Source organism: Eurosta solidaginis, chromosome 1, assembly GCF_040869045.1.
Source record: "Eurosta solidaginis isolate ZX-2024a chromosome 1, ASM4086904v1, whole genome shotgun sequence".
Lineage (NCBI taxonomy): Eukaryota > Metazoa > Arthropoda > Insecta > Diptera > Tephritidae > Eurosta > Eurosta solidaginis.
In genome coordinates, this window is record NC_090319.1 from 38,247,308 (window position 1) to 38,274,915 (window position 27,608).

At 36.0% G+C, this 27,608-nt stretch overlaps 2 protein-coding genes across 6 annotated transcripts in view; one reads left to right on the forward strand and one right to left on the reverse strand.

Annotated features, from left to right (window-relative positions):
• Positions 1-948: 948 nt before the first annotated feature.
• Positions 949-26,710, reverse strand: Cap-H2 (Chromosome associated protein H2). Of its 5 annotated transcripts, XM_067787189.1 has the most exons (11): positions 26,155-26,709; positions 25,815-26,076; positions 25,441-25,625; positions 25,184-25,359; positions 17,358-18,790; positions 16,930-17,294; positions 16,138-16,270; positions 15,412-16,076; positions 6,741-6,959; positions 5,183-5,354; positions 949-1,744 (listed from the first exon to the last, which is right to left on the reverse strand). In XM_067787189.1, the coding sequence occupies exons 2-11, from the start codon at positions 25,825-25,827 to the stop codon at positions 1,737-1,739; spliced, it is 3,369 nt and encodes a 1,122-aa protein (XP_067643290.1). In that variant the 5' UTR covers positions 25,828-26,076; positions 26,155-26,709; the 3' UTR covers positions 949-1,736. The 5 variants fall into 5 exon arrangements, with proteins under 5 accessions (XP_067643290.1, XP_067643286.1, XP_067643278.1 ...); XM_067787185.1 differs by lacking the exon at positions 949-1,744 and having other exon boundaries at positions 4,424-5,354; positions 26,526-26,709; XM_067787177.1 differs by lacking the exon at positions 949-1,744 and having other exon boundaries at positions 4,424-5,354.
• The window catches only part of TkR86C (Tachykinin-like receptor at 86C), a 47,018-nt gene continuing 35,753 nt past the window's right edge, over positions 16,344-27,608 (forward strand). Inside the window, exon 1 of the mRNA XM_067787263.1 lies at positions 16,344-17,304. The gene's annotated coding sequence lies outside the window, so the exon portion shown is untranslated. The remainder of the gene's footprint in view (positions 17,305-27,608) is intronic.

Sequence of the window (27,608 nt, forward strand, 5' to 3'; positions counted from 1 at the left end):
GGTTGGCGGAGCGAAGGAGCGACTGGCGCGCCTTGTTGGACGGCCATAACCGTTTAGACGGTTAAGCGCCAATTAAGTAAGATATATTGCCAGCGCAATATATAGCTTCTCCAAACCCAATTGTCAACCTCACCTATCCGCAGCGAATCCTGCTTCACAAACAGACGAGGCTCTGGCGACCCCAAGCTCCTCATGGAACTTGAGGGTGGGGAGAGTGGGATGGCCTGAAGGTTTAATGTGGTCATATAAATCGTTCCCGAGATGGTGCTGTTACCGGAGCGTACCGGATCTGTATCCGGCAAAGGACCATCACATCGATAACACTCCCCAAAGCCTTCGGGGAGCAACCTAATCGCTACAACAACAACAAGTACGTTTTGTTTAAATACTTGAAAAAGATTACATCCAGCTCGAAAAAACCACAGCCACGACAAAAATGCACATAGGAACAATTTCCACGAACTCAACAACAGAAACAGCCAAAGAAGATAATAAATAAAATAACTTGCATCCTACCAACATATTATGACCAAGTACAAACGTTATATTCCAATTCAAAAACAAAAAGAATCGGTGTCTGACAACAGTTATGGCAAAATAATGAAGTTCTCGGTAAGAGGTTGATGAAGTGAGTCTCGGAATTATTCTATAGTCAGGAATTGTTTTAGTTTTAGACTGGGAAAGTATCCGAGCGATAAGATTTTCATCGTATTGCAGACTTCAATTTTACGATGGGTAATGAAAGCTCAGTCAAAATTTAAAATAATGCTAACGACTGTACCACCTTCGATGTTGGAAACATATTTGCCTTTTCTGAATTAAATTGGATTTTTCTAAAATGTTGTTACAAAAGTTGTAGTCACAGCATGAGCGACCAAGTGAGCATCTACTGAGTGCTTTCTGCCTAGAGACCCATTCTCATTCAATAAAAATTTTAATTTTGTTAAACACTATTATTTTTTAGGTAATTTTTTTACATTAAAACTATGTTTGTAGATATAAAAAAGCCCTATTTGTATATACATGTGTGTATGCACAATATAAACTATTTAAAACTATATACATATGTACATATTTGTATGCGTCAATTACAGATTTTATATAATCACTGTCATTGTAGTTAAATATCGTCGGTCCAATGCCAAAGTCACGAATGTGCATATTTGATGTGTTGAGAAAAACGCGTAAGACATTGTCAAAAATAGAGATTTAATTTTGTATTTTTCAACCACTATTGGAAGGTTTACTTTTGTAAACCACTTAGGAAATGTTAGTTGAAAATGATTTTTAAATTTTTTTTCAAAAAAATTCACATTTGTTGTTTTGGCTTTGCAAAATTTGACATATATAATATTTCGTTTAAGCAAAAATGGCACATTCGTGGCTTTGGCATTCTACGGACGATATACCAAATTCATTGTACTGTCTATTTACAAATTGTCATAATTTATAAAACTGTTTTATTAGTATTTTTGATAGATATACCCTCCACAGCGTTAATTGGATGGTCAGGTACAAAGCAATTATTATTGTTTTTTAACCAAATTTGAAACAAATAGTAAAATATTAACATTTTATATTAACATATTATGAGCATTTATAATATAGTATATGTGTGTAACTTTACATTGGCAATATTTATTATAATATGCAAATTTCTTTAAGTATAACTTGTGTCAGGTGAATAAACGGAATGCTTTATTATATGTTTGCAAAATATAGTAGGTAATAAACTTTTATGTGTCTGTAAAAATAAGAAATTTCATAGGAAATAAGTTTGCTAGTTAATCAATGAAAAAACGCATACAAAAATTTTAAATATCTACTGCACATTTTTACAACTAATTTCAAAATTATTGCACACACTTACGTTTTAGTACTTTCAAACAATATTAGCATCTGTGCGCAATATGTGTTTATAGCCGAAAATTGTATTTTTAAGGCTTTCGTTTAGTGTATTACACTGAAAGAAATGGTGCTAGTAAAATCAACAAATCGGTTCTGTTTTTCTTGACTTAACGGAGATTCAGTGAAATTGATCGAATTATGGTGAATTCGACCGAGTTCTTTGTCAAGCGAACAAATTCGTTTAGTCATTTCAACAGAAGAGAAATTGTCGCCCTTAAGTTAACAAAATTCTGTAAAATTGACAGATTCCTAATCAATCTAACTGATTTTTCTGTTAACACAAATGATCTTACTGGTTATTTCAACAGTGAACAACAGTCAATGCTTGAGCAAATATCAAAGAGAATTTTACGCTCACCGCGCTCTCTACTTTGTACTTATGACGATGGTGCCACTTGTTAAAAAACCACCAAAATAAGAAAACAATCAAATCGAAAAAAACACACAAAATGGGAAAACAATAAAAAACTCGTTTTTCAGTTACCAATACAAAACGAAAACCTCTTTTTTGAATTTACTGTGCAACAAATGATGATATACCGGGACACCTATTTATGGTATAATTTTGCAACTTCTCGTCCAAGCGATATGCAAAATTGCGCCCTCTTGTTGCAAAGTTTTGCTTGAACGAACAGGATTTTTCCAAAGTTAGTAACATTTTGCTCAAGTTTTTATGAATTTTCACTCAAGCGAACGAATCTAATAAGATAATAAAAAAAACATCCTTTTTTAATGTTGATGTTTCCGACAAAATAAAAATGAGTTGTTTTGGAATCGTTTCAACTTAAAGTGTTACGAAAATTAAACTTGCCGAATTACATGTAAAGTTACTCCAGTAGTGAATTACCTTCCTGCGATTTGATTCTTTACTTTTCTATAACTTACAAGTTCTCTTTTTAAAATATTACGTCAAACATTTATACTACCCCTCAGAAACCTCCCCCCTCCCTCCCCCCACCACGCCGGCCTGGTGATGTGCTATACTTGATATCATTCGCTATAATATTTTTATTGATAAGCAGGTTGTTTAATTAAACACCAAGCAATTACACGGAAGTATATACGCACCACCTGAAAATATGAGTGCCACTGCGTATACGTAACATTTTATTATTATGTATAAACAAATAAAAAAATTTGCAATAAAATAATATTGCGACTATAAACTGAGATATAACCTATCCTATGTCTCAAGTTAGATCAAACTACACACGGGGTGCAAAACAAATTCAAAATCGGTTCAGTAGTTTAGGAGTCCATCGCGGCCGAAAATATTGTGACACGTGTTTTTTGTATATTAAGATGTATGAATATGTAGCAAGCATGCGTGTTTATGTATTCACATATTTACGTATTTATATAGCGGCCACCGTGGTGTGATGGTAGCGTGCTCCACTTACCACACCGAAGACCCTGGGTTCACACCCCGGGAAAAGCAAGATCAAAATTTTAGAAACAAGCTTTTTCAATTAGAAGAAACAATTTCTAAGCGGAGTCGCCCCTCGGCAGTGTTGGGCAAACACTCAGAGTATATTTCTGCCATGAAAAGCTCTCAGTGAAAACTCATATGCCTTGCAGAAGCCATTCGGAGTCGGCATAAAACAAGTAGGTCGCGTCCCGCCAATTTGTAAGAAAAATTAATAGGAGCACGACACAAATTGGAAGAGAAGTTCGGCCTAAAATCACTTCGGAGGTTATCGCGTCTTACATTTATTTATTTATTAGCAGACCCGGCAGACGTTTTCTGCCCTAAACTTGGCCTGCATGCATGCGTTTTAAAAAGCTTTTTCCGCCTAACTCTGCCCTCCCCCTCTTCACTTTTTCCTAATCCTTTTATTAACTCCTCCCTCGGTCTTTTTCGCTTCATCTATCTCCATCGTCGTCTCATTCTATCTCTTTTGTTCCAGTCCCAGTCCCACTCCGAGTCTCAGCCCCAGTCCTAGTCCTAATCCCAGTCCTAGTCCTGATCCCAGTCCCAGTCCCTCTCTGGTCGGAAAAAAGCGATCGTAAGCACTAATATAGGCAAATTTATATACCAAATTTCAGGCAAATCGAATAGGACGTATGTAAATAAGTATGCGGGTATTATTAATTCATGTCTCTATTTCGGCTTCGCTTGCATATTTATTAGTTTTGCCAGGTTGATGCGACTAAATCGAATATCACAATGAAAATTACTTTAGCGCTCTCAGCAACAGCTTTCATTTGATATCCATATTACCCACACATTCTATTCATCAACAGCTTTCATTTGATATCCATATTGTATAAACACTGTCTAGGCATTCACGGGCCCACGTTTTGGCCTATATCTCGAGACCCTAGTCACCCAGGGGTATGGAAATTACCCTCTACTAAAGCACTCATCAACAGCTTTCATTTGCTATCAATATTCTATAAACACATTCTAGGGGTACCCTGGTCCACGTTTGAACAAAATAGACTGACGCATCTCTTCAAACAACTAACCCCCTCCCCTCCCCCCCCCCCCCCCCCCCCCTCCTCTCGGGGGCCTGGTGATGTGCTATATTTGATATCATTCGCTATAATATTTTTTATTGATAAGCAGGTTGTTTAATTAAACATCAAGCAATTACACGGAAGTATATCCGCACCACCTGAAAATATGAGTGCAACTGCGTATACGTAACATTTTATTATTACGTATAAACATTTAAAGTCCATCGAGGACAAACATAGTGACACGTGATTTTTATATATAAAGATATGGCAACATAGGTACTTTCATACAAAGCTGTCGCAACAACTTTTTTTTGTTCATTTGACTACTAAAACGGTAAATTACGAATCAACGATTTGTGCGCAGTTGATTCAACATCTTGTTGCGATGGATAAAAATTGACAGAAATTTCGGTTGATTTCACCAGTCTTTTTCTTGCAGTGTAGAGGAAATTTAGGTTAATTGTCTATTAATAAATATACATGATTACGTTTTTATAATTATTAGTAAAGGGATTTCCCAAAATAAGCAGGCAGTTTAACTAACACATCTACTACATAGTAGTCAATAATGTGACGTGGCTGATTAGTTCCGAGTTGTTCTACTATCATGACATCAACTCTTCATTTGAGAAAATGCCAGAATCATAATCGTCATTGGTATTTGGTACTTTCTCTATTTTTTTTAATGGACGTACAACATTTATATTAACATTTAACATTTCACTGTTGACTGTAAGATTTTCATCAGTTTTAGTACTACTACTACTACAACCAGCCTCATTAATTATATTAGACGACTTTTTCTGTTTACGTTTGGTGTTGTCAGTCGTGCTAATCGTCGTGGTGTTTATTATGCCAATATTATCTTCTATAGCTACAGTATGACGTTTGGTATCTAAGAGATCCAATTTGATATCGTCCCAAGTAGAAGGCTTTTCGGTACATTTGTTTTTTACATTAATTTTGATATTATTTTGGTTTGCCTGCAAAATATTAAAAAGTTTTTGTTTAAGTAATAATAATAATAACAAGGTCGGATATTCTTTCGAGCTTTACCAATTTCTGTTTATTTTAACTACAAGCTATTGCGACTTACAGTTTTAATAACCACTCTGTACGTGGAAGCTTTCATTCGCTTTCATGCGCTCGGTAGGGTTAAGGGTCTTGGAATATACCCGCGGTAAGGCACAACTGCCATAAAAGGCAACGTGCTTCATACGATTATAATCAATTTTCGAATTGTAAAACAAAATTCGAATATAGATCCGCCACGTTCCGGTAACAAGCACCTTAAGACAATAGCTCGACCATCTGTGATACTCTTCAATATTACCATTGGGTTGGGTTGATTTGTTTGTTTGTTGTTGAAAGTTAACCGATATTGCGCCATCGGTTTTTCAATAGGATTTGGGCTCAGGAAAAAAATGTCCACTACGCATACCCAAAAAAATAATTTTCGCGCCTGCGAAATTTATTTTTTTTTTACTTTTTTCAACTTTGATTTTTAAGGTTTTTTTCCATGACCTACTAAAAAAATTTTCAAAAAACTGTTATCGACGTTTTTAGCGGACATTTTTGGCTCGGACAGGGTATACATGAAAATTTTACAATCAAATGAAAATTTTTTAGTAGGTCAAGAAAAAAACCTTAAACATCAAAGACGAAAAAAAGTAAAAAAATGAAATTTCGCATGCTCGAAAATTATTTTTTTGTGTATGCGTATTGGAACTTTTTTCCTGAACCCAAATTCTATCGAAAAATCGATGGCGCGATATCGGTTTTATTAACCCGGTTTATCGACCCAGTCTAATAACCATATTTTACTTTCTATGCCATCACCAGCGGGTTAGGGGGCTTAGAATATACCCACGGCAGGTATTCTTGTCGTAAGAGGCGACTAAAATACAAAATTGATTTAGGTTGTGTAGCGCAGCCTTTTCAAGGTATTGCCAGCGCAAAATATAGCTTCTCCAACCCAATTGTCAACCTCACATACCCGTGGCGAATCCTGTTGCTTTAACAGCCGAGGCTGTTGCGGTATGGCCTTGAAGCTTTCATGTGGTCATACTAAATCGTTCCCGTAATGGTCGGGCAGGTGCCTTAATGGGGCTTGTTACCGGAACGTACCGGATCTGCATCCGGCAAAGGACCATCAATATCGATAACACTCCTTAAGGCCTTCGGGGAGTGTCCTTATCGCTACAACAACAACAACAACGCCCTCCATGAGGATCTTGGGGTTGCCATAGCCTCCTATAATTACCTAGACTAAGCCAAAATAAGAAAAGTAGCCCATTGGTGTATGCTTAGGCTTATTCGCCAATGTCTTTAAAACACTGTGCTTTGTATCTCTTGATATCAATACTCACCAGCAGTAATGTCGACAAAAAATAACGCGATACATAACTTTCATCCTTATCCGTCATCACATCTTGAAATGTAATAGAAGTTGCCGTTATTTGTCTCGTCGAATTTTTTGGTTTTTGTAGCTCATTCATAATTTCTGTACCTAATTGAAAAACATCAAAATGATGACGATCTCGTGCTTTCGATAAAATAGGTTGCAAATATTCATGCCATTTTTGAATCTGAAAAATAAAATAATAATAAAAAGAATAAAAAATTGCATATAACAAATCATTTTAAAAGAACTGTATATACATGTATATATATATATATATATATATATACCGGGATCCATAAGATAAGTCGAAAAAAAAAATATCGAAAAAAAATGTCGAATTTAAAAATTTTTTATATGATGAACATTTTTTTTTGCCTAAACTCAAAATATCGAAATGTTATAATGTCGAAATAAAAAAGGCCGAAAAAAGAAAAATGTCGAAAATGTGGAAAATATTAGAAATTCAAAAAAAAAAAAAAATTTTTTTTTTAATGACAATTAAGTTTTCAGTGCACATTTGCAAAATAAAACTAAAATTTTGATAATTTTCCAATTATTCATGATATGGATATATACGTAGTTATAACAATTTCCTGAAAAATGTCATTGCTCTTTTGTGGAATACTTGTGGTGCACTTCATGTCAAATACATTTTTTCCACTAATTTTCAAGAAACTTTTATATTATAATAGGTGTTTTTATATATCGACTTCGGTCGTAATCTGCAAAACAATAAAATTCAATGCTTAGAAGCCCCAGTTGCGCTTTATTATAAGATTTAGCATAAGCATCCATTAATGTGTTTCTATTTTCAGTATTTTAGATTCATTTTGTAATGGTAGTATGAATTATTTTGAGTCAGGAAATAATTGTGTATGTTTCTTTTTTAATAATATGTACTACTTCCACTTTGCACTCAGTTCTCAATCTAAGTTACCTTATTTTTTTAATTTTTAAGTATGTATTAGGTACATATGAGTAATTCTTAAAAACAATGACGTTTTTCTAATATGATGGGTTTTTTACTTTGCTTTTTATACTCAGCGTGCTTTGCATACAGAGTCTATTAACTTTGATTGGATAACGGTTGGTTGTACAGGTATAAAGGAATCGAGATAGATATAAACTTCCATATATCAAAATTATCAGTATCGAAAAAAAAATTTGGTTGAGCCATATCCGTCCGTCCGTTAGCACGAAAATTTGAGTAAATATTAAGATATCTTCACCAAATTTGGTACACTAGCTTATCTGGGCCCAGAATAGATTGGTGTTGAAAATGAGCGGATGATAACCACGCCCACTTTTTATATATATAACATTTTGGAAAACACAAAAAAACCTATAATTCAGTAAATGATACACCTAGAATGTTAACATGTGGACTGATATTGAGACTTGATAAAAATTTAGAAAATTTTTTTTAAAATAGGCGTGGCACCGCCCACTTGTGACAAAATCAATTTAAATATTATTAATCATAAATCAAAAATCGTTAAAGCTAAAAAAAATAAATGTAAGGCGCGATAACCTCCGAAGAGATCTAAGCCAAGCTTCTCTTCCAATTTGCGTCGTGCTCCTCTTGATTTTCCCTACAAATTGGCCGGACAGAACCTACATGTTTTATGCCGACTCCGAACGGCATCTGCAAGGCAGATGAGTTTTCACTGAGAGCTTTTCATGGCAGAAATACACCCGGAGCGCTTGCCAAACACTGCCGAGGTGACACCGCTTAGAAAAATCTTCTAATTTAAAAACCTTATTTCTAAAATTTTGATGTTGCTTTGCCCGGGGTGCGAACCCAGGGCATACGGTGTGGTAGGCGGAGAACGCTACCATCACACCACGGTGGCCGCCGATCGTTAAAGCTATCGTAACAAAATTCGGTAGAGAGGTTGCCTTTACTATATGGAATACTTTGAAGAAAAATTAACGAAATCGGTTAAGGACCACGCCCACGTTTATATAAAAGATTTTTAAAAGGGTCGTGGACGAATTAAATAAGCTATATCTTAGCGAAAAAGGGCTTTGTATCAATAGAATTTTACTTTCTAAATTGAATTATAACATTAAATTGGAAAACACTAAAATTTTTGAAAATGGGTGTGGCACCGCCCCTTTTAAGACTAAGCAATTTTCCATGTTTCGGGAGCCATAACTCGAAGAAAAATTAACATATCGGTAATGAAATTGTGTACACAAATTTTCCTTACAGCAGAAAATATTTTTAGTAAAAATGGACGGGATCGTCTAAAGACCGTGGCAACTTAGATATAAAATAAGTTTAAAAGGCTCGTAGACTGGAATAATAAGCTATAACTTAGCAAAAAATAGTTTTGAATCAATGACATTTCACTCATCAAGTTTTAATGTAAGAGGAAATGGGGAGATATTTTTTTTAAACGGACGGTGCCACGTGTTATGTAGAAAAGTAATTTATCTGAAATGAAATGTACAATTGAAGCTCACGCTGAGTATATAATATTCGGTGACATCCGAACTTAGACACCTTTACTTTTTTAATCTATGTTTCCTTTGCGTTCGTTATTTTTTTTTTATGTTACTCAAGGCCATGTGTTTTTTTTAATTGTTTTAGTTGAAATTTTTGTTTGGAACAATTTAGTTGATTTTTGTTTGTTGCAACTCCCAAAAGAATGAGTGCCGAAATTGTTACATCTAATAAGGGCAAGAGAAAGCTTGTTCTGAACGGATATGAACTTGGGGTGGGGAGGGAGGTATAGCCTGAAGGTTTAATGAGGCCATATAAATCGTTCCCGAGATGGCCGGGCTAGCACCTTAATGGTGCTGTGTTACCGGAGCGAGCCGGATCTGTATCCGGCAAAGGAACATCACAACGATAACACTCCCCAAAGCCTTCGGGGAGTAAACATCGCTGCAACAATAAAACCAACAACGGATATGTATATCATTCAGAAAAGTCGCATAAGGATGTGTTTTACTGGAAGTGCGGGAAGAAAAATGAATTTAAATGTAACGCTCGCGTTACGACGGCGTTAGATGGAAACGTGCATATTAGTAAAAAAGCCTGCTTCAGCACACGTCCACGATCAATTGGCATATGAAGCTGAAATTTACAAAGCAAATGCTAATTTAAAGCAACAAGCCAAAACTAGCAAGAGCAAACCATCACAAATAATAAAAGCATCAATAGTTGGATGTAAAAGAGAATGCAGGATATACCTACCGAATTCCCAGAGCAACTTGCAAAAAATCAAAAGAGACGGAACCTTCAACTTTGGACGAAATCAACGTTCCAGAAGACCTCCAGCTCGTGGAAGAGGAAAGTTTTTACTCTCGGATAAAGAGTTTGGTAATGAGCGAATTTTAATTTTTAGCACAATTGAAAACTTAAAGGTTCTTGGGGATTCGAGCAGTGCACGGACTTTTAAAAAGAGAATGTTGGTAGACGAAAAATCCAAATAGTGGTAGAAGTTGGTAGATTTTTTTCCAAGAAAACAATATCTACAGTTTATATTTGTACAAAACAATTCATAATTTATTATAAAACAAATAAAGCACATTTCACGGAAATAACACTAAAAAGCAAAAAAAAAACAGGAAAATACATGTAAATTTGTATATACATCGCTTATGCCTATATGATACTTGCTTTTTTCCTGTATTTCGAGCTTGAAATATTAACGAAAATTTACCGAAACGTCTAATTACAACAACAATTTTCCAATGTACCAAAAATACTGCCACAAAATAATGACATCGGCATGTTATCGTTTACTTCAACCTTTTTTTTTATTTTCGTTCAAAATTATTCACAAAAAACTGATTGCTGCAGCAATATTGCTCGCTGTGGCAATTAAGCGTAAAAAAAGAGAGAAGATCGCAAAAAAAGAATTTGGTGCAAAGAATGGTTTAAAAAACGAGCAGTTCTTGGACAAAGTGAGCTTATTAAAGAACTGGAATTCACGTCACAAAATGATTTTAAAAATTACGTTCGTATGAGCAAGGCAACATTTGACCAACTTTTACAAAAAATTTTGCCACTCATAACGAAACGGGATACAATAATGAGAGAAGCGATTCCCCATCATCACCGCCTTGCTTTAACTTTGCGCTTTCTAGCTAGTGGCAATAGCTTTGAAGACTGAAAATTTTTGACAGCAATTGCGCCCCAAACGATTTAATTTTTCGATTAAAGTCGCATAATCATTATTCTTTTTAATTCTATTACAATAATCTTTGCTTTTTACTTGCCACAATGATGGCAAAGATTTATACATTTCAATAAATTCACTCAGAAATTTTTTATTGTCCATTTTACTTTTCCGCGCACGTCTGTTCCGTTCAGAAATTACTACGATTATGAGCTATTTCGCCATACACGCACGAACAGTTCGCGCAAATGTTCGCCAAAAATTAAAATATTTAGATTTTTGGCGAACATTTGCGCGAACTGGCAAACACCACCATACACGACAGAAAAGGTCGCAGAAACATGACATAACGGGAATGTTCGCGGAAATGTTCGTGTGTTGTATTTGGCGCTTAATGATCGCAGTATTTGGTTTCAATGCGAATATATTGAAATGTTGGTAGATTTTTGGACTTTGGTGTTAGAAGTGGTAGAAAATAAAAATGGGCTAAAAAGTTGGTAGATCTACCAATAAAGTGGTAAAGTCCGTGCACTGGATTCGAAGGTATGGCTAGTGGATGGGACAATCAAAGTTGCACCAACAATTTTGAAACAACTATTTACTATACATGCCCATTTAAAGGGAAATGTGGTTCCTGGTATTTACTGCCTAATGAGTAGCAAAAAAAAAAAACAAAACAATGTTACGAGGAAGTTTTTTACGAAATCCTCAAGCTAGCTTGCGAGAATAATATACACCTTAAAACTGATTATATAATTTCTGACTTCGAAAAAGCAATCATTTCAGCCACGAAGTCGTTCTTTCCAAATGCAATTAATAAAGGATGTTTTTTCCATTTTGAACAGATTTTGTAGCGGAAAGTTCAAAGTGAAAAGTTTGCCTCGATTTACGAAAAAGATGAACACTTTTCTTTGCAGGTGAGAATGCTAAGCTGTTTAGCTTTCTTGAAAGCAGAGGAAATACCATAATACTTCAAGGAAATTGAAAAATCCATGAGCAATCAAACTGCAGGTATATTCAAAATGGTTGGAAAAGAACTACATAGCCACAGCAGATAAGTCCAAAAAAGGCGTGATTCCAGTAAAAACCATCTCTCAGTGTATCCACCATCGTTTTGGTCAATACATGAACAAATGGATATAAACATACCAACAACGCAAAACTGCAGAAGCTTGGCACAGAAGAACGCAAGTGATAATTGACAAGGACCATATTGGAGTATACAAACTTATACATCACTTAAAAGAAGAATATGTTAGTTGTTAAAAATAAAATAAATTTAATTAGATCGCAAAATATTATTAAACCAAAAAAAGCGTATTAAAGAAAAAAGGAAATAATTGTTTCTTCAAACTGGCTCTAGGTCCATAAATTATACACGTGGTTGTTGTTTTTGTTCCAATATATTTCGATCTCCAACGGTTCGAAATATATTGGAATAAAAACAACAACAACGTGTTTAATTTATGGACCTAGAGGCAGTTTGAAGAAATAATTGTTAAATTTAATTGTCGCCAAAAATCAAAATTTGAAAAAAGAAAATAATAAATAAAATTTTAAATAAATAAAAAGATGATAAAAAAATTTTAAGGACTACCTTTATATAAATGGACCAAAAAATAAAAGGCAATTTTTTTTAATACAGACATAGTCTTGTTGAATTTTGACTAAAAAAGTTTAACAATATCTCTTGCAAAAGAATTTTGGGATTTAAAATTATTAAGGTAGAGTGCGTGTTTAAATTTTAAATAATCAATTAGTTAATCCCAAGTACATGGTTTGCCTTAAATTTAAAGATTGCGCTCCACCTTTATAGTTTTAAATCCCAAAATTCTATTACAAGAGTTATTGTTAAAGTTTTTTAGTCAAAATTCATCAAGACTATGTCTGTATTAAAGGAAAAATTGCCTTCTATTTTTTGGTCCATTTATATAAAGGTAGTCATTAAAATTTTGTATCATCTTTTTATTTTCAATTTTTTAGTACTGCCTACAAAAAGGCAATTGCAACTTTTATGAGTAATTTAAGTAATTCCTACGTGAAAATTCTTATCTTTATTTCTTCAAAATAGCAGGATTTAATAAAATTAGTGGAATTTTCGCTGACAACACTGGCGAAAACAACAGAATTCCACCTCGCATCATAACAAGAGAATTCCACCTCGTCTGTCAGCTTAATTTGCACAGCTGATAATCGTGGTGAAATTCGCATACGCCTGAAAGTCTAAAAGAATCGTGGCGGAAGTCGTGTTCGCTTAAAAGTATGCAAGGACGTGCATTGAGTTGGGCCTTAAACGAGGTGGAATTCTACAACGCCTGCAACGCTCAGGAGGCTAGCCAAGAAGGTATGTCCAAATCTTCTAAATAGTTCGACTTGTGCGTTACGTAGCTCAAATTGTTTGATCAAACATTGCACTGTCACCGAGTTTTAAACTATATTTCAGGTTTCAAGTCTCTAGATAGCCAGGAAGTTAGTTAAAAATCGATTACAAGATTCCCAAATTAAAATTAATTTTCTTAATATCTCGATCCATGCGCCACCTAGCGGAGTTTGTCACCGGGTTCTGACTTACGGCTTAAGTTTCATATCTCCAGCTCACCGGGAAGTTACTCAAAAATCGATTGCAAGATTGCCCTCGTTTTTCAAGGATTTGTAGTTATCTCACTTAGCGCGCCACCTAGTCGAATTTTGTTTTCTGTATATTGTATTGTCACCGGGTCTCGAACTATGTGCTAAGTTACAAGTATCTAGGTAACCGGGAAGTTAGTTAAAAATGGATTGAAAGATTCCCAAATTAAAATAAATTTTCTTAATATCTCGATCCATGCGCCACCTAGTGGCATTTTTTTAATCAAATGTTGCATTAGGACCGGGTTCTGACCCACAGCCCAAGTTTCAAGTCTCTAGCTCACCGGCAAGTTACTCAAAATTCGATCGCAAGATTACCCTCGTGTTTCTGGGATTTGTAGTTATCTCAATTAGCATGCCACCTAGCGGAACTTTGTTTTCTACAAATTGTATTGTCACCGGGTCTCGAACTATGTGCTAAGTTACAAGTCTCTAGGTGACCGGGAAGTTTGTTAAAAATGGATTGAAAAATTCCCAAATTAAAATTAATTTTTCTAATATCTCGATCCATGCGCCACCTAACGGAATTTTTTGATAAAATATTGCTTTGTCACCGGGTTCTGACCCACGGCCCAAGTTTCAAGTCTCTAGCTCACCGGCAAGTTACTCAAAAATCGATTGCAAAATTCCCATCGTTTTTCAGGGATTTTTAGTTATCTCAATTAGCATGCCACCTAGCGGAACTTTGTTTTCTACAAATTGTAATGTCACCGGGTTTCGAACTATGTGCAAAGTTACAAGTCTCTAGGTAACCAGAAAGTTAGTTAAAAGTGGATTGAAAGATTCCCAAATTAAAATTAATTTTCCTAATATCTCGATCCATGCACCACCTAGCGGAATATTTTTGATAAAATATTGCATTGTCACCGGGTTCTGACTTACAACTCAAGTTTCACTTCTCCAGCTCAACGGGAAGTTACTCAAAAATCGATTGCAAGATTCTCTGCGTTTTTTCAGGGATTTTCGTTTATCTCGATTCGTCTGCCACCTGGCGGCATTTTGTTTTCCACGAATTGTATTGCCATCGACTCCCAAACTATGTGCTAAGTTTCAAGTCTCTGGACCGCCGAGAAGTTAGTTAAAAGTCGATCACAAAATTTCCATTTTAAAATTAATTTTCCTAATATCTCGATCCATGCGCCACTTAGCGGTTTTTTTTTCACTTGCATTGTAATGTCTCCCAGATCTGAACTATGTTCTAAGTATCAAGTGTCAAGCTCAACTGGAAGTTACCGAAAAAGACTTTTCCGTGGGTCAAAAATTCGTACGGAAATGAGGGGACAAACATAAAAGCGACTTAATATAAAGGATTAAGATTTTTGCGTTTCGCATTTTCTATTTAAATATTTTGCTATATTATGGATAAATACGTAATTATTTTAGCTCTTGAATTTCCAAGTGTTAGCTTTTAGTTGTATAAATATTTTGAATTAAATAAAATTGAACAAAATATATGTATATATGTATGTATACATTTTATATACATAAATACTTTCTTTCTTAACAACTTTGAATTCTGAACATAAATAGTTTTGGGACGTTACATAGGTTTGGAGGTGCTGAACCACTAAAGTACTCTGAATTTTTATAATTTTTGCAATAATTACATAGTTGATGTTTATATGAAAAATAGATTTGTCGAAATAATTCAATGAATGATGTGTAAAATTCGCGCGAATTTGTCGAAAAAAAATTTCGTAATAATTCAATGAATGATGTGTAAAGTTCGCGCGAATTTGACACATCATTCATTGATATATTTCGACATTTTTATTCGACATTTTTATTATCGACATTTTTATTCTCAACATTTTTTTCGGTATTTTTAGTTTCGACATTAAAATTTTCTACATATCGTACTAGACCCATATATACCTTAGTTTTACTCTTTTCAATTTCGTGCACATTGTCCATGTCCAACAAATCATCTTGCGTAAATAAGCCCGAATCGCGAAAGGTTGGTTCGTCATCAATGCCACTTTCATGCGCTGTATTTATATTGTCTTCCATAACAGCAGCAACATTTTCATTTAAAGAATTTTCAATAACGGCAGCAACATTTTCATTTAAAGAATTTTCAATAACAGCACCAACGTTTTCTTTCATACAACTTTCAGTAAGCGCTGTAGATGCTGTTTCGGTAGTTTCTTTATCTATACAATTGTTGTTAGTTAGCAAATCATTTGTTATTGCCATTGTGCTGGTGGTTGATTCCACTGTCGCCGTAGCTTCTCCCACTTCATTCGCTGTTACATCTACACAGTTTTCAGCATCGTTTTGTGGTGCAACATTTTCAACATTTCCCACCATTTCATCATTTCTACTATCTTCACTAATTTGTTCTTGTAGCTCTTTTATTGCTTTATCGAAGTCTTCATTTATCACTCTCATACTACACATTATCGACGGTGTTAATTGTAAATCTGCGTCGTCAACACCCGAATCTCTGCTCAAACGATGTGTCATTTTATTGGCCTGCTCTTCCTCAGTAAACCCCAAAAAATCTTCTGCATCTTCATCATCGCTTAGGACGTTGCAATCTGGTAGATATAATGTAAAAATTTATTAAATATTCTAAAAATAATTGGTTTTTAAACAAACCTGTTGCACTGCTAGTTCTCATTCGCGTATCATTTGATTCTATAGTGACATTTTGTGAATCACTAAATAATTTCATTGGTCTATATTGTCGTGTTTCACTCATATCTACATGGTGTGTACGTTTCATCGAACGCTGTGATGTTGGACATAAAAATTGTTATAGAGTAACATTTTTTTTTGTAGTTTTTACGTAGGAAAGAACCGAAGAAAAATTCCAATAAATTATTACTTTTTATGTCGAACTTTATTTTAACAAATTCACTTCTAACTAGTAATGTGAAAAAAGAGTTAAAAATTGGTTTTTAATTTTTAGTTAAAAATAAAAATGAAAACTTATTTGCTACCCTTCGACTTATTTATTATTACAAACATATTTCATTTATTTCAATTTGGAAATAGATGGCAGCCCTACAAAAATATGTGCTTTTTTAAATTGAGTTAATTTCCCAATACATATATACAAGGCGTCAACAATTCTTGATACAAATTTAATTTTAGTACAAATTTTATTTGTAGGTAGTCTTATTGTGCAGCCTAGCTAGAAAGTGCCTTAGTTTATATGTTGCTACCCCTTACAACTTTTCAGAAGCTTTGACCATTTAAAAAAAATGCCTTTTCGTATGCCCATATTTTGACCAATTCTCTAACGAAATTTGCATTCATTACACGTGCCCTTAGCCTTAAAAATTACCGTTAATTAAAAACATTAGTAAAAACTATAAGAAAAACCCACAGCTAAATAATAAGTTAAAGCGTACATCATGCTCTGTAATAATTACAAAAAATACCCACCGATTGCAGAAAAAGATCCATTTCTGCACCAAGCTTAAATAATATACGACGCCTTAATATTTTTTCAGGAAATTTAAAAATATTCAATACTATCGGCGTCGTAGGTGGCAATATTTGTACAGGCATCGTATATGTAATTGGTGGTTCATCTTCCTCAACTATATTTAAAAGTGTTCTTATTTCATCATCAACATATACGGTTATATTCTCTTTGTTTGGAATGGATGGAAAAACATCTGTAGTGAGTACTTTTGGTGAAAGCATACGTTGTTCATGATCATCCAAATCAGATAAATATACACCTTCATCATCTAAATGCGGTAGATAAACGCGAATTTTTTCTGATTCAGTCACATTTTCGGCGGCTACAAAAAAGTAAGTACATACTTTAATTACTTCATACATAACTGTAATTTTAAGAAATTTACCATTTTCAACTGCTTTCTTGTCACTCGCAGCCACCAATGCGACACTTTCAGTTTCATTTTGTGCTTCCTTATTAGCAATCGTTGATGGATTTTCGTTTTGATTTTTAGAATTCCCATTCCTACATGCGGTATTCAAGGCATCATCATTTATTTTGTTCGCTAAATTACTACTGCTCTCGCTTAATTGATTAGTTCGTTCGCTAATGCTTTCCCCTAAACATGCGGTATCTAACGCATCAGCATTTATGCTGTTCGCTAAATTGCTACTGCTCTCGCTTAATTGATTAGTTTGTTCGCTAATGCTTTCACCTAAGCCAGTGTCATTACGCAACTGACCTGTCGCATTTTCACTGCAGCCGCTATCATTCACATTCAAAGTGTTTGAATTCGCGCTTACATTAGAATCTGTTTGACCTGTCACATTTTCACTGTACCCGCTTTCGTTCTCATTCAAATTGCTAGAATTGGCGTTCACATTGGAATATGTTAAATCTTTTTGTGTACTAGTATTTGAAGCGTCTATTGAATTTTCAGTTTGGTTTGTACATTCTAATAATGATTTTTCGGTGGAATTAAAATGTTGCGTTAAATCTAGTATGTGTTGTGTGGGTGCTGTTAAATTTGTTAAACTCAAATCTGCCTCATTCCTTATTGCATCTTCCTGTATGCTGCTTTGCGCAAGCAATTCAGATTCATTCGCATTTGTACTTGTATCAATGGCTGAAGTATTATTTAAGCTAACACTGCTATCAATGCCTAAATCAAGTTGCAGCAAATCTTGATTACAGTCAATAATGGATTCAGCGAATCCCTTTGAATTTTGTACTTCTTGATTAGGCACTTTATTTTTGCTTATTTTGAGTTGTTCAATAAGTATGTCATCTAACCTAGGTTTTTTTCGATGTCTCAAAATTTCACCAATGTCCAGAACTTTATTTTCTAAATCTAAATATTTTTGTATATACTCTTCAGAGAGTGGAGGCCAATCTGCTAGATCGTTAACTGCATCAATCGCACTTTGTTCCTCTCTTTCTGCTAGACGTTCCTCCTCCTCATCAATATAATCTTTGACTTTGAAATATAAACGAAAATTAATATCTGGCACCAATGTATTATAGCGGTGTTCCACATGATATGTAAAGAGTTTGTAATTTCTTTTTGAGTCAATGTCTTCTTCATTTTCAAGATCGACTATGCTGGCATGCATCCATGCTACTGGGTGTATATATTGCTCTGATTCTATTCTATAAAACTTTGAAGTTGTAACTTTTGCTTTATCTTGTTGATTAATTCCACCGAAACGTTTCTCTTCTGCTAGTTTTCGAAACTTTCTTGGTACTAGCTCCACTTCATAGGGGTCTTCCACAGCTTCCACCAGACGTTTACGACTGCGTTTAAGTTTTTCTGTGGAAGTTTTTGCTGAATTCTCTGGCCTAAAAGATGAAAACAAATTTTTTAATGAATGATAAATAGAATGAATATGAATAAATAGAATGATAAAACATAAAATTATTTTAAAACATTTTCCCCTGTTGTTGTTGTTGTTGTTGTAGCGATAAGGTTGCTCCCCGAAGGTTTTGGGGAGTGTTATCGATGTGATGGTCCTTTGCCGGATACAAATCCGGTACGCTCCGGTACCATAGCACCATTAAGGTGCTAGCCCGACCATCTCGGGAACGATTTATGTGGCCACATTAAACCTTCAGGCCATTCCCTCCCTCCCTACCCCCAAGTTCCATGAGGAGCTTGGGATCGCCAGAGCCTCGTCTGTTAGTGAAACAGGATTCGCCGCGGATAGGTGAGGTTGACAATTGGGTTTGGAGAAGCTATATATTGCGCTGGCAACCTGAAAGGTTGCGCTACACAGCCCCTTGAATCTGGTATTTTAGTCGCCTCTTACGACAGGCATACCTACCGCGGGTATATTCTGATCCCCTAACCCGCTGGGGTAACATTTTCCCCTGTTGTTGTTGTATTAATGATAACGACACTTCCCGAAGGTTTTGGAGAGTGTTATCGATGTTGATGGTCCTTTGCCGGATACATATCCGGTACGTTCCGGTAATAAAGCACCATAAAGGTACTAGCGCGACCATCTAGGGAACGATTAATATTGAGCCCTATAACAACATATTGCAAAAAGAGCGAATTGGCACGAGTTCCTCTGAACCAACCAACCAATACAGCTCTTACCTTTTTCAGATTTGTTCCGTGCTCATACTCGTGAGGAGTGTCCATAAGGTAGGGCTAGATGTGCCTCCTTGACTATGATTAAATGTATTCAAAAGAAGTATAGAAGCATAAGGTGACTTTAGACCAAAATATCTGCTTTTACTCTTCTTGATTTTTCAAATTTTGTTTTTGCGTATACTTTATCGTTTTGTTTGGTATAAACAATGGATGACTTCTGTGGAAAGTGCAATAAAGGTTTCGGTAGATCTGATACTTTGACTGTTCCATGTAGTGCCATCGCGCCTGCTGTGCAGGGCCTATCACTGAATATGACGTGAATCTGATGAAATCCAACCATAATATTCGTTACCTGTGCCCAGACTGTGCTAATGCGCCTGAAAAAATCTGTAAACTATATGAGTCTGCGCTTGCTACACAAAAAATTGGTTTAGAAACACTAATGACTGCCTTTGAAACTAAATTCAAAGATTTGGCCGCGCAAATTGATACACTAAAAGCTAATGTGAACATAGTGCTGTTGCATTACAACAACGAAAACAACAAAAGTAATGTGACCGACGATAATGTTGCAAAAAAAAAAAGCAAAAAACACCAAAAAAGAGTAAAAAAACATGAAAATAATAATACGGCGTTATTAGTCGCAGAAAGAAACGCCGTAAAGACAGTTGTAGTTAGCTCTTGTGCTTTGGTGCTAAGATCATTCATAATCTTAATTGCGATAGTTGTCGCTCTGCAGACGTCGATTTCTTGGCATTCTCGCCTTTGCCCAGTACCTCACGCACTCTCCATACTGCCCATCTGGCTACCACTGCTAATAAACCTGTTAACACTGATCCTAAAACTAATGTCGCTACAAATACAGCCAGTACTAATACTGCTGCGATCAGCAGTGCGTCGTCAATTAACCATTCTATTACTACGGTTGCATATATTTCTGCTGCTCTGTCTGCAGGGCCTGCTGCTGTTTCTACTGATGGCTGCCCTGGTTCTTCTGGTCGGCCCGTAAAAGTTGGTGCTAATCTCAGCAAAGTTGCCCATGCAAGTGCTACTTTAAATGCTGCAGATAACTTTGTGGATGACAGTATTGTTGAAATCGAAACTTCTACGTATGGAGACACTGCTGCAGCCCGGCCTGCCGACTTTGGCGGTAATTCCAATTCTCCAGCTGCGTCCCGGCGAATGGACTCTGCAAACATCATTGGCATTACAGGTGCTGGCATTTTGAGAAGCGACAGCCGTTCCGCCTCGTAAAGTGATCTTTGTATCAAGACTGCATGCATCACTATCGGAAGATGACATTTCTAATTACATCTGCACTAAGTTTGGTGCTGAAACTAGTGACATCAATGTCTTCAAGTTTACTTTTAAATATGCGAGAGACATATCTTCCTTCAAAATATCGGTTCCTGATAAATATTTTGATAAGGTACTGGATACTTCCTTCTGGCCGACTCATTCTGTGGTTCATGTATAATCCAAAAAGCATGTCAATACGTCAAAAAACTAAAAGACCTGTGCTGTGAGAGCAGCACAAACCTTGATAGCTGTCTACCGTCCTGTTCTAAAGGTCGGGGAGTTGATATTTCCATAAATGGCACCCAAAAGCAATTGAGTATCTACTATCAAAATGTCTCCGGAATGCGAACTAAGTCTAACGCAATGTACAATGTGAGTTCGCATGCAGACTTTGACGTGTTCGTTCTTATCGAAACCTGGCTAAATCCTGAGTTCCTTGATGCTGAGTTTTTTGACTCTAAGCTGTATATTGTCTATCGCAAGGATCGCGATTTTTCCAAAACTGGCCTCTCTAGAGGCGGTGGTTTTAATTGCCATACCCCGGCACATCAACTCGTCGCTTGTGGAGCTGAAGGATCAAGACTCGCTTTTGGACCAACTGTGTGTCTCAGTTTGTGGCATCTCTGAAAGTTTTAGCTGTGCGTCATACATTCCACCGTCTAGTCTAGACTCACTTTATAAGTCTCATGTAGATAATATTACCGATTCAGTTCGTTCTTGTGATAATGGTAACTTTTGCATATTAGGTGATTTTAATTTACCTAATATTGAATGGTCTTACGTCGACAATAACTACACATTGGTTCCGAACAATGTTAACACCACTTCTGAGATTTACCTTATTGACAGTCTCTCAAGTGTCAGTCTTTCTCAGATCAAGGGCTTCACCAATCAACTGTCGAGAATTCTTGATCTTGTCTTTCTTAATGATAATTTTAACTGTACGGTAACTGAATGCCTGGAACCGTTGTCGTGCTCTGGTTTGCACCACATTCCGCTTATCCTCGACGTAGAATTCTATAACTTCGAAAGTATTGGTACTCTAAATGAGGGTCCTAGTTTTTCATTTGGACGTGGAAATTATGACTGTATATATCAGGAAGTTTCTTCCGTTGAGGGGAAGCCCTTTTTCTGGGAAGTGATCTTGCTCGTTGCTTCAGTTTATTTAAAAACGTTGTTAATCAAATCTGCATAAACAATATACCTAAGAAAATGAAGCGGTATTACAGAATACCATGGTATACTAGAAAACTAAATAGGCTTAAGAATCAGAGGAATCGGTTTTTCAAAAAGTTCAAGGCCACTAAGCTTATGGCGTATAAAGAAAAATACCTGCGTTATTCCAAATTATTCAAAGCTTTAGGAAAGAGGCTCTATGGTAACTATGTTCGTAATTTTGTATCTGATATTAAAGAAAACCCTAGGCCGTTCTGGAATTATGTAAATTCCAAAAAACGATGCTCAAGTATCCCGGCCTCAGTCATCTATGACTCTGAGCATGCTTCAACAGCTGAAGCGGCTAATCTTTTTGCAGCCTTCTGCTCCAATTTCGTTACGCCACCGGAAGTCCCACAGGAGCCGCCCACTGTGGTTGACACTCCCATTAACTTTAGTGCGTCGACTCTATCGATTGAAGATATGGTCGATGGAATCCAGAATATTAAATCATCTACCAATACTGATATTGACGGCTTATCGTCTAATCTTTTGAAAAATTGTTTGGCTCTGGCTTTCACCCTCCTTTTAATTTTCAACAAATCTTTAGAGCGTGGCGAATTTATTGATGCGTGGAAGATAACTATCATCAGCCCGATTTTAAAGTGTGGTAACAAGAACAATGTCGCAAATTATAGGCCCATTGCAAAATTATCATCTGTTTCAAAATTATTCGAGTACATCGTGAAATAAAAAATGTATTTTACTGTTAAACCATTAATCATTGAAAATCAGCATGGTTTTATGGTCGGTAGGTCCACTGTAACAAACCTATCTATCTTCTCTGATTTTTGCCTATCTTCTTTTAATGACCGTTGTCAAGTTGATACTGTGTACACCGATTTCTCAAAAGCATTTGATAAAGTTAGTCACTCAATCCTGATTTCAAAATTGGCCCGCTTGGGCTTCCACTCGATGTTTTTATCATGGATTAAATCGTACCTTCACCAGCGCAGCTGTGTTGTGGTTGTAGACAATGACTCTTCAAACCCATTCACAGCCACCTCTGGGGTGCCTCAAGGTAGCATACTTGGCCCGTTACTTTTTGTAATTTTTATAAACGATATTTCCACCTGCTTCTAGCACTCTAATTTTCTATTATACGCTGATGACCTAAAGATTTTCAATACCATCACAAACTCTGATGACGTGATTAAAATTCAATCTGATTTAGATAACGTTGCTGTCTGGTGCAGTGCCAATAACTTGCCACTAAATGTCAGCAATTCCTTTCTTGTAAACTTTTCTAAATCACGTGGCCTCATTCCCACTTCCTACTCCCTTGATGGTACCCGCCTCTCAACTCTTAACGAGATAAAGGACTTGGGTGTTGCCTTCGATTCGAGATTTTCTTTCGCGACCCATATAAATTCTACTATTGCTAAGGCGTATTCACTTCTGGCTTTTATTAGGCGTTGTTGAACAGACTTCACGGATCCCTACACCCTCAAGTTATTGTTCACTGCAATAGTTCGTTCGAAACTGGAATATGCCTGTTTTATTTGGAGGTCATATCATGAATGCCATATTGTTAGGATTGAACGTGTGCAAAAAAACGTTTTTTGGTTCGCGCTGCGCTCGATGAACTTTTCTGAACCGATTCCATCATATAAAGCCAGGTACTCACTTATCAAATTAGAGTCCTTGGTTTTAGAAGAACTGTCCTATCGCTCACGTTTGTTTATGACATCATCAATGGTGTAGTTGATGCACCTTGTCTCCTTAAAGCTGGAGACATTGGTGCTTTATCGGTAACCGTATCGGTAACCTTTTAACAGCTGATTCGACCAACCTTATGAGAATCAATGCAATCGATTATTGGTGCCGCTAAGGTCGTAACCGTATCGTAGCCAACCAATTGGGTTTTGGTTTGCCGTCGTAACGATAAACAGCTGATTACGTTAGGGATACGGATACAGCGATACGACATACGGCACCAATGACTCCAGCTTTAGAGTCTCCGTTTCCATATCCCTATAAGGCCTCTTCGTAATGTACCTATTTTCTATACGGATTGTGTCCGAACCCTCTATGCCTCAAATAAACCTTTGCTTAGAGCTATGATGGACTTTAATCGCATCTCTGATTCTTCAGCTTTGATTTTGCTCTTCCTAAGTCTACTTTTAAAACAATACTTACTGATATCTATTCAAACTGATTACTTTTCTGGTCAATCTCTTCGTAGCATGTAAGTTTTATTGTGTCTATATTCAACTTATGTCCTATATTATTAAGTAATTATCTTATTTTTTATTAAACATTGTTATCTAGTCTGTAAGGGCTTTAAATGCCATAGACTGAAATAAATAAATAAATAATAAATAAATACAATTTCTTTGCAGGGGCATCCACTAGAAGGCTTTTTGAAAAGTTATACAATAACTTGTGAATGGTTAAATGCTATATCATTGGATAGAAAAGCACAAGGTAGATTTAGAGCAAAGGCCTTGGAAGATGGCAGGAAGTGTGTGGCTTCCCGGCGCGACCGAAAAATTTTTTTTTTTTTAAATAAGAAATTTAAGTAGACACTGTAAATTCCACATTTTAGTCGTAATACCGACATTTGTCGGCCAAACAACTGCACGATCAAGTGTACCACCCCAGCGGGTTAGAATATACCCGCGGTAGGTATGCCTGTCGTAATAGGCGACTAAAATACTAGATTGAAGGGGCTGTGTAGCCCAACCCTTTCAGTTTGCCAGCGCAATATATAGGTTCTCCAAACCCAATTGTCAACCTCACCTATCCGTGGCGAATCCTGTTTCACTAACAGACGAGGCTCTGACATCCCCAAGCTCCTCATGGAACTTGGCGATGGGGAGGGAGGGATGGTCTGAAGGTTTAATTTGGCCATATAAATCGTTCCCGAGATGGTCGGGCTAGCACCTTAATGGTGCTGTGTTACCGGAGCGTGCCTGATCTATATCCCTTGATGTGTTGAGATTACCTTCGAAAATCTTTAAAGGACAATTTCAATGTTTCTAGATGAAGATACTTTCGGATTTATACCATTTTTCTGAGAAAAGTTTTCTCTATCTTCACAACAAAAATAATATAAGATTTATGCTTTAATAAAATAGAGCATTAAATATAGAAACATTCAAAACACTACACTTTCCTACCTGTTATCAACCATTTCCTTCTCCGTGTTGGATAAGGTCAATATCTGCCGCTCCACGAGCTCTTGCACAAAATCTACTCGCCGCGCATACACTTTGGACGAGTTCAATAGCAACAAACCAGCTTCATTTAATACAATATCCCGTCCGATGCCTAATTGTTCGAATAAATCTAAATACTAATATTATAACCATTTTAGAATGAGAAAAATTAGCATGTAGCGTCCGGCTAAATATTGCATTTTATTTCAAACACTCACGTAGCTTAATGAAATACCAAAGTCGGTAGCATACTCTGGGTGCTCCGCTAATTCAATAAGCAAAAGCACAATATTTTTTTGAGAACAATCTTCTTCTACGCTGTGTATTAGCTTGGAAACACGTGAATTAGGATGTTTATTTGCTGCTTGAAGAATGCTATCGAGGACTTTGGAGTGATTTGCATCTAAAATCATTTAAAGTTGTGAAGTTTAAAGCAAAATTAGAAAGAAAAATAGTAAAGAAAAATCTTGGAATGTTGTGTTGACTGACACACACACACCGCTACACACGCCAAACACATTGCGAGTACAGCATCAACGGGAACTGACGCTTTCTTGGCTTTTGCGGGTGCACTTGCAGCTTTTATGCTTACCCGATTCAAACATGTTGACTATCGGATGCGGCAGCACTATTTATTTTTTAATAAATCTTGAAATTTTATAACTTTTCATTATTTACACTTTTTTTATCTCTTATCTTTTCTATTTTGATATTCTCTTTTACAAAACCTCATTTTCTGCCTCAGTTTTTCTCCAAAGAAAAGTTCATTTTTCCATTCGAGGGTGTCGTGCCCTCAAATAAGAACTTAACGAATCAACAATCAATTATTATAGCCGGCTTAGTGACTTTTGAGACTATTATAAACAAAATTATTCCATTTATTGAATTAAATATTTTTAGATTACATTTTAACAACTTAATATTAAATAAACCTTTAAGAAATGAGATTGTAATATATCCGAAAATATGCTTCCCGATGCTGACGAGAATGAACTTTCGTTAAGTTATGCTGAACACTGAAACATTAAACCGACCTCATATCACCATAGTTTGTGCGTTAAATTTGGTTGGTTGCTGCACGATATGCGATATATATGCACATCAAGATGCATGCTGCTCATACATGTTCTTCAATTAATTTAAATTCGGTTAAACGTGTTTGCACATGTAAAAATTGTTATATATATCCGGTTTTCAAAGCAAATCCACAGCGAATTGGATGTTAAAGTAATCCAAAATTTCATTTTTTTGGGAAAACGCAATCAAAGATTCACAGCTATGTATATGTGGGATATTTTCTTACCACTGTTCAATTTAGTGTTCTTGCCTGACGAAACACTTAGGGAGATAATTTTCCCGTAAATAAAAAAGTCGGTTTAATATTGATAACCTTAACTTTAATTACTTAAAAGTTTTCTTTAAAGGAAAATTAGCGCGTGTTCTACAGCTTGAGTACAAAAATCGTATGATCAAAAAATGTTCAGTTTTGCTAACTGTAAGCTTACAAAAACAATGTACATTGTAGAAAGAGAATGCCAAATATAATAATGTAATATTTATACAGAAGTTTTCACAGGGTGCCCCACATATATATATTCTATATTCTATGTAGTCTGCGGTAATATTTTTGGGTGTTCTATAAATGTCATCATAATCTCGCCAACTGGTTATCTACGTGGGTCATAAAATAAAAAAAATAAAAACAAAGTTTTGAGTTGAATCAGTTAACAATAAGACATACGATATCTCCCACAGCGGGTTGGGGGGTCAGAATATACCCGCGGTTGGTATGCCTGTCGTAAGAGGCGACTAAAATACCAGATTCAAGGGGTTGTGCCGGGCAACCATTTCAGTGGGTTTGCTAGCGCAATATATAGCTTCTCCAAACCTCACCTATCCTTGGCGAATTCTGTTTCATTAACAGTCGAGGCTCTGACGACCCCAAACTCCTCATGGATTTAGGAGGTTAGAGGACGGATTGGCCAAGAAGATCGCATGTGGTCATAACAAATCGTTCCCCAAATTGTCGGGCTTGGTACCGGAACGTACCGGATCTGAATCCGGCAAAAGACCATCAACATCGATAACCTCCCCAAGGCATTCGCGGAATTTCCTTATCGCTACAACAACAACAACAACTACATGCGATATCAGTGGAAGGTATTGAACTCAGGCCCACTCATGTGCTATGCGTCACCAGTTTGGTCGCCTGGTCTTAAAAAATACACACTGCAAAAAGCTGCAGACCTGCCAAAATGCTGTATTATGACCCTAAACATCATCTGTATAGTGAAACCAAAGAAGTGACAAACCGGGACACCCTTGCAAACAATTGCTTGATCTAGACCTGCCTCCAAAGGGTTAAAGGAATCTCTCAATAAGCAAC

Coding starts and splice junctions, on each gene's coding strand:
- Cap-H2 (XM_067787185.1), bottom strand. Junction 16,271..16,929: donor TGGATCTTTTTCTGCAATCG/GTGGGTATTTTT, acceptor CCAACATCACAG/CGTTCGATGAAACGTACACA. Junction 16,077..16,137: donor GAGAACTAGCAGTGCAACAG/GTTTGTTTAAAA, acceptor TATATCTACCAG/ATTGCAACGTCCTAAGCGAT.